Source organism: Psittacula echo (assembly GCF_963264785.1).
Source record: "Psittacula echo genome assembly, chromosome: 1".
Classification (NCBI taxonomy): Eukaryota; Metazoa; Chordata; class Aves; order Psittaciformes; family Psittacidae; genus Psittacula; species Psittacula echo.
Window position 1 is genome coordinate 165197565 of NC_137735.1, and position 7357 is coordinate 165204921.

The following is a 7357-nucleotide window of genomic DNA, read 5'->3' on the forward strand; positions in this document are numbered from 1 at the left end:
GGTTCCTGTTCCTCAATAACAATTGGGTGTGGAAAAGCCTGAGGGGAGGAGAGCAGAGCACTATTCTTTTGGCATGTCGTAGGACCCTCTTCAGCTACTGCTGACAGCTCCTTTACCTATTTTACTCCACTGTCACATAAGTGCCTTTAACAGAAGACCCTCTTGCTACAGCTCTCCTCTCCATGGCATTAAGGCCAACAGTGCTGGGACTTTCTGATCTAGAAGCAACATGGGCAGAGCCAGAGTGCATCCTTAATGCCATCATGCTAGAAGGAGAACTCAAAGCTACCATGTTCTCCTGGCTCACTCTCCATTATCTTTATCACTCGTTAATTGCATAGGCAAATGCAGAGCTAGTCATGGAAACCCTGCGAGATGTTGAAGAACTGGATGGCTTCATGAAGAAAGACAGATATGCAGACCCTGAATTCACTAGGAAGCTCTGGGCCTACCTGACAGTCAACCAGATGCTGGCAGAGAGGTGAGGAGAAATGTGGTCTGTGATGGGAATGAAGAGAAGCTTGGGAGTGATATGGTTCATTTCGAGACCACAGCCATGAGGTGTTTCACAGCCATCAGGGTTTCAAATGGGGAAGGTGAATAAATGGAAATAAAGGTAGGTGATGTCTTCAGGCACATTCCTCCTCTCAGCGCTCACGGATATCAGGGAATAGAGTTTGGGAACGGTTAAGTAGAGGAATAAGAGACTAACATAGCTGGCTGTGGGGCTGAGTGAATGAAACTAATGGGAAATTTGCCTTATGAAGCTTGAGTAAAAACTATGGAACATTTCAGGATGAATGCCCTCTGAAGCAGAAAGAGCTCTCCTGCTGAGACCAGGAGATGAACTGGGCTTCTCTGAGTCCAGGCCAAAGCCCACAGAAGCCAAAAATGATCTTCTTATGGAGAGTGCATTCACACAGGCCACCAGCCTTTCCTTCTTGCAACACCCACCAGTTTGGCTCTGGGACCACTCTGGGGAGCAGCTGCCCCATAGGGCTGCTAACCATGCCTTCTGTTTCATTTTCCATCCAGAAACACAGCCCCCACTGCAGCTTTGAAGAGAAACATCACCAAATCCATCCTACAGATGTCTCTTGACCATCATATTGTTACCCCCTTCACAGCTATGCTGATAGAGAACGCTGAGAAGGATGAGATAATGCTGGCAGACCAGCCCAAAGACCCCAGGAGGGGTTGCTGCCCAGGTCAGTGTCTCTGTTTGTTACTCAGCCTCTCATTTTGGCTTTGTTCTTCTTCAGTTGGAAGAGCATCTGTGTTCACTGTTCACTCCCGGTATTCGTGCTTATACAGTAGCCTGTATTTTCAATGAAAGCTGACCATATCTTCAGGCAGTTTGAGAGCATCCTGTTACACAAGTGCATTTTGGAGCCATTGGCTTCAGTGAGGACTGAATGTGACAACATTGCTATAGTGAGGTTTCCAATAAGTCTACAATGTCACAAGCTGAACGTCTTCTTAGTAGGACAGATACGTTTAGTTCCCTGTAGAATTGACTAAACCATATTTTAGCATCACTTTTAAGCCTTGGAAGCTTCCTACGATTGTTATGAATCAGCCACGAGCCCACGTGGAATCTGAGCTGTCGGAACAAGAGAGTCCCTCATTAATTAACTTCTGTATTAAAATCCATTACTTCAATACATGTTCCAAGGTCCTTGTTACAGCAACCACATGTCCAGCCAAATGAGGCAGGGTTGGCTGCTCTGGTAGTCGGTCTCAAAGCAATGGCTGTTGACATCCATGGGTGTTTAGCATATCCCAAGTCATCCCTGCACAGCCATGTGCTTCCAATGGAACTTAACAGCACATTTTGCACCCTCACAAGTCAAGGGTTTGAAAAAGCACAACTGTTGTTACCAAGAGAACACTGACAGCAAAGAAAGTAAAAGATCAGCTTCTTCGACAACTGAGTGTAGTGAATTAAAACCCTTTTACAAATGGGAGAGTTTACAACTGGTTGTGAAGGAAAGAAGCAACTTTACACCAGTGGGCAGCAGCATCCATCTGTCAGTTCACACTAGAAACGAAACTCCACGCACGGTCTGCATTTCCACATCTCCATCTCCCGGATAACTCTAACAATGTCCTGATTCTGGCTCAATGAAATGGGGTTCTGAGGTCTGTCAATTGTTATTTTTAGGTTTGTTTGTTCTTCAATTTTAAAGTCTGCAGCTGAGACCCAAAGAGAAATGAAGTTATTTCTAGTGCATGCTACGACCCACAACCACCAAATCACTCAGCACAGAAATAGCATGTGTTGCATTCATGTGTAATCAATTCACTATAGTGGCACCAGCTGATTAATTCAGGCCATAATTATCTTGATTTAGATGATGTAGAGGATTTGAGTAATTTTAATATAGGTTCTTGTGTCTTTGTGTTTGATGGAATAGTCAAAACTTAACAACACTGAAAGCAGGGTCAAGGCACCTGTGGATTTCAGGGTCAGTGGGACATGTCTCTTGAACCTTAGCAGAGGACAGAGATTGTAAAAGCGATATCAAAGTAAATCTGTGCTTAGGATTGTGCAATACATGGACTGTACCAAAAAGTTTGCATAGACAAGGCATGGAATGGGTAATCTGATAGAGGTTTCCCTGCCTGTCCTTATGCAACTCCCGTAAGAGCTGCACTGTCTTCATAGCCAGAGACTGCGTCTTCCGCTGAAATCACTTACTTCTCAAAGGCCTAAATGTTCTTTATCATCATGCCAGACATTGCGAAACTGGGCTGTGCATGGGAGAGCTTCTTCATGCATAATAGTCTGTGAAATTCATCTGACGTGGAAAATCAGAAGTCTCTGTCCAGGTTTTGGCTCCTGTATTATCTGCACTGAATTCACATGTAGCTGTGCTAATGGAAATAACACTGCCTATGGCTTGAATTAGGCTTCAAGAAAGAAGATGCCAACAGAGGTTTGGATCCAGCTGTGCAATCTTCTGTCCTGCTGCTGTCCCCCAGCTCCTTTTTCCCCTTACTCCTTTTCAGCATAGGGCCAGCAGATGTGACTACATGCCCTGCTTCAGCTCTTCTTGTTTCCAGCCCAACATATCAAACAAACCAAGTTTAATGGATCACTGAAGACCATATTGGTTTATGAACTAAGTGGAAGAGAGAATACGTTACATTGTCCTGCCTCCATCATGGCAAAGGCAGAGAGACTGTAGCAGAAGGGGACACATTAAGGGATGGTATAGTAAATGCTTGTGCTTATTTGAAGCTTTATTGATGTGGGTCATCCTAAGGCATGCAGAAAGAGTCCTGCATAGCTTATGGCTAGCTCAGCTGCCCTGCTAAGTCATGTATCTCTGATGGAGACAGTGGGGTAAACCCATCCCAACTTCCTCACACAAATCTGTCTGCTGTAAAGAGTTTTGTGCCTGCTTCACATTGCTATAACATGAGGCTCTGATCTACAGCATTGCTTTAAACATTACACTATTAAATGTGTCAACAAGAACAAAAACCTACTTATGACTCTCCTTTAACAGGTACTTTAGGATTAACTCCAAATGCACCCAATAACAACAAAGGTATCCCCCCCTGGGCCAACGTCACAGCTGTACCAGTCAGCTTCATGCCCGAGCAAAGGAGTCCTCCGGTGTCCTCTCTGAGCATAAACAGAGGTAAGAGCTACAGTATTTCTCTGCAGAGAAACACCAGAGAGCATCGTTCACCACCTAATACACAAATAAAAGTGATACAACCAAAGTTATTGGCTACTTTTGGAACTTCAGCTTCTGTGACAAGATGCCAAGCACAGTAACGATGGAGGAGCCCATCAATTGTCTTAATTTTTCTTGTTGGGCTTGCTGGATCGGTGTAAAAGCTGTATCTTCATTTAGGGGGTAGTCTGCAAGAGAGTAAATCCACTGCTATGACTAGCTGCTAAAGCTACTTCACTGCTGTTGCAGAGGACATCAGTGTGAAGGGCTCTTGATACAGCCTCTGCTAACGTCCAGCACCCAAAGAACCACCTTTTCTTTATGAAATACTGAGTCATTTTGACTCTGAACATGTGAACCTCTAAAATACACTCTAAGTTACAAGCATGAGACTTAGCTTAGATCCTAAAGGGGAGACTGAGATGAGCTCTTAGGCAGAAGCTCTTCCCTGTGAGGGTGCTGAGGCGCTGGCCCAGGGTGCCCAGAGAAGCTGTGGCTGCCCCATCCCTGGCAGTGTTCAAGGCCAGGTTGGACACAGGGGCTTGGAGCAAGCTGCTCCAGCGGAAGGGGTCCCTGCCCGTGGCAGGGGTTGGAACTGGATGAGCTTTAAGGTCCCTTCCAGCCCAAACCAGTCCTATGATTCCAATAGGATCCCAGTGTCTCCATCTTCTGCTGCATGCTTCCCTGCCGCTGAGGCTGTTCGCTGAGCTCACACCCAGCTTCTCTGCAGTAGCAGAGCTCTTGTAAGGTTCCTCCCATTGCAAATGACAGATGAATGTTCTGTGGTAGATAAAAATCTCTGGACACGCTGGTGACTGATGGACCCTGTTAATACTTGGGCCTTTGCCACAGGTTAGCGCCTGCTTAAACAAACCAGCTGTGAGAACCGCTGCCTGTAAAAGCAGTGCAACGGCAATAACTCTGGGAGTCTGCCTGTGTGCAGATGTGTGTATTGACATAGCTACCAAACAAAGAGCTATCAAACTCCTCCTCAGCATAGCCCAGGGGTTAATCTAAGGGTTTGGTTAGTCAAGAAACTGCTTGGAGAAGAAGGTGAGCAAGGCAAAGTTACCTGTCCAGCTCATACATGTATTTGGTACTGTATTTTTGTACCTGGAAATGTCCATCAGGACAGGCCTGGACATCACGTTCGGGAAGATCAAGCATAAGGAAAGAATAAGGAAAATTATTGAGGGCTATATTCAAGAGGCTTCATGTATTTAAAAGATCCAAGACATCCAAAAGCTCCTTCACCCTTGGAGGGCACCCACCCCAATGCTTCCTGCAAAGTCATTCCTGGTCAAGGGCCTAGGATTTGTCTAGTGCATGGAAGGAGTTAAATAGGTCCAAAAGATGAGGAACAGCACTGATTGAATGGAAGCTGGACTGGCTATTCCCATTGGCAACACTAAGTACGGGCATGGATTGTATTCCCCAGAGGAGTCGATAGTCAGGATGTATCTTTACTCAATGTCTGTACGATTGTATGGACTTGTAATGCATCTGAGAGCTTCTTAGTTTGAGACAGTGATGTCCTGGACGTGTGTCACTTCTAGAAACAGACAACAGATGGGCATGGGAGGGTGGATATCAGTTTTGAACAGAGGTGTCCCCCAAATCCTGCTTTCCATGCCTTAGGTCCTGCCCTGGATGTAAGCCTCAAATACGTGTCCCTGTCTGTCTGGTGTCCAAATGGGTCCTTGATCTCACCTGGAGGCTGGTTTCTGTCATGAAGAGATAAAGTTTGGCTTCTATAACTCCAGGTTCAGCCTCTGGCACCCTGGTGTGCAGCTGGCCAGTTTAGACCATTGGTGCTCCTCAAGCCAAGAATGTCATAGAATCATAGAATAGTCAGGGTTGGAAAGGACCTTAAGATCATCCAGTTCCAACCCCCCTGCCATGGGCAGGGACACCTCACACTAAACCATGGCACCCAAGGCTCTGTCCAAGCTGCCCTTGAACACCACCAGGGATGGAGCATTCACAACCTCCCTGGGCAACCCATTCCAGTGCCTCACCACCCTCACAGTAAAGGACTTCCTCCTTATATCTGATCTAAACTTCCCCTGTTTCAGTCTGAACCCATCACCCCTTGTCCTATCACTCTAGTCCCTGATGCAGAGTCCCTCTCCAGCATCCTTGTAGCCCCCTTCAGACACTGGAAGCTGCTCTGAGGTCTCCTCGCAGCCTTCTCTTCTCCAGGCTGAACAGCCCCAGTGTTTTCAGCCTGTCTCCATACAGGAGGTGCTCCAGCCCCTGATCATCCTCATGGCCTCCTCTGGACTTGTTCCAACAGTTCCATGTCCTTTTGATGTTGAGGACACCAGAACTGCACACAATGCTCCAAGTGAGGTCTCCCGAGAGCAGAGTAGAGGGGCAGGATCACCTCCTTCGACCTGCTGGTCACGCTCCTCTTGATGCAGCCCAGGATACGGTTGCTTTTTGGGCTGCGAGCGCACACTGCAGCCGGCTCATGTTCATTTTCTCATCCACCAACACCCCCAAGTCCTTCTCTGCAGGGCTGCTCTGAATCTCTTCTCTGCCCAACCTGTAGCTGTGCCTGGGATTGCTGCGACCCAGGTGTAGGACCTTGCACTTGGCATGGTTAAACTTCATCAGGTTGGCATCAGCCCACCTCACAAGCATGTCAAGGTCCCTCTCGATGGCATCCCTTCCCTCCAGGGTATCAACCGAACCACACAGCTTGGTGTCATCGGCAAACTTGCTGCGGGCGCACTCATGTCCTTTCCCTAAACAGAAGAAGTGTATGAAGAGAAAGCGTCTAAGGGGCTTTGGTGAGGAGCATCTGAGAACTCCCTTAGCTACTGCAGGGGTAGAAAGAGCCCTTGTCCTCACTGAGGAGTCCCAAAAAGTGCTTAAAATCCTCCAAGAAAAGTGTCTCGGTCTTTGTGTGCTGCACCAGGCAGGTCTGTGCTGCTGCTCATGCTTGTTTCTTTCCCGTATTTCAGTGGACAATGACCCACATTTCATCATACACCTGCCCAAGAGCCAAAGGAACATCTGCTTCAACATCAACTCAGAGCCTGGCAAGATCCTGAACTTGGTTTCTGATCCTGGTACTGGTAAGGGAAGATAACATGGTTTATTTTACAGCACTTTTCTTCTCTCAGGTCTGAGAGGTGTTCAGAGGGAGCAGTGAAAGACCTGTGCTAACAGAAGCATGGCCAGGAGGTTGACGCTGTTTCCCTCCACATCTGGAAGTGGCTGTTTGCCTCCACTTCTGGAGTGTTGTGTCCAGCTTGAGGCTTGTCAGTACAAGAAAGCTGTTGACAAACTGCGTCAAACTGAGTGGTGGCCACCAAGATGATTATGGGGCCGGAGCACAGGACATGGAGGGCGAGGCTGTGTTTGGTCATTGGGTTTGGTCAATCTTGTTGCTGTCTACAACCACCTAATCAGAAGGTAAAGATGGAGCTTAACACATCTCCAAGATTCATAACTGAAAGACAAGAGGCAACAAACACAAGCTGCACAGTGAAACTGAAAGTAGGAGTGAGCTATGAGGGAAACCTTTTTCACTCTTAGGATGGCCAAACACTGGTAAAGAAACCAAGACAGGTGGGGAAATCTCCATGATAGGTGAGGGTCTCTTCTCTTCTCTTCTCTTCTCTTCTCTTCTCTCTTCTCTTCTCTTCTCAGTCTGTGTT

General features: G+C 47.0%; 1 protein-coding gene across 1 annotated transcript in view; it reads left to right on the top strand.

Moving 5' to 3' along the window:
• The window catches only part of ITIH2 (inter-alpha-trypsin inhibitor heavy chain 2), a gene marked incomplete at its 5' end in the record, with an annotated part of 32438 nt that overhangs the window by 21161 nt on the left and 3920 nt on the right, over window positions 1–7357 (top strand). Inside the window, 4 exons of the mRNA XM_080633624.1 lie at window positions 342–481; window positions 1036–1208; window positions 3516–3650; window positions 6659–6772. Coding sequence (XP_080489750.1) covers window positions 342–481; window positions 1036–1208; window positions 3516–3650; window positions 6659–6772 — 562 coding nt within the window. The remainder of the gene's footprint in view (window positions 1–341; window positions 482–1035; window positions 1209–3515; window positions 3651–6658; window positions 6773–7357) is intronic.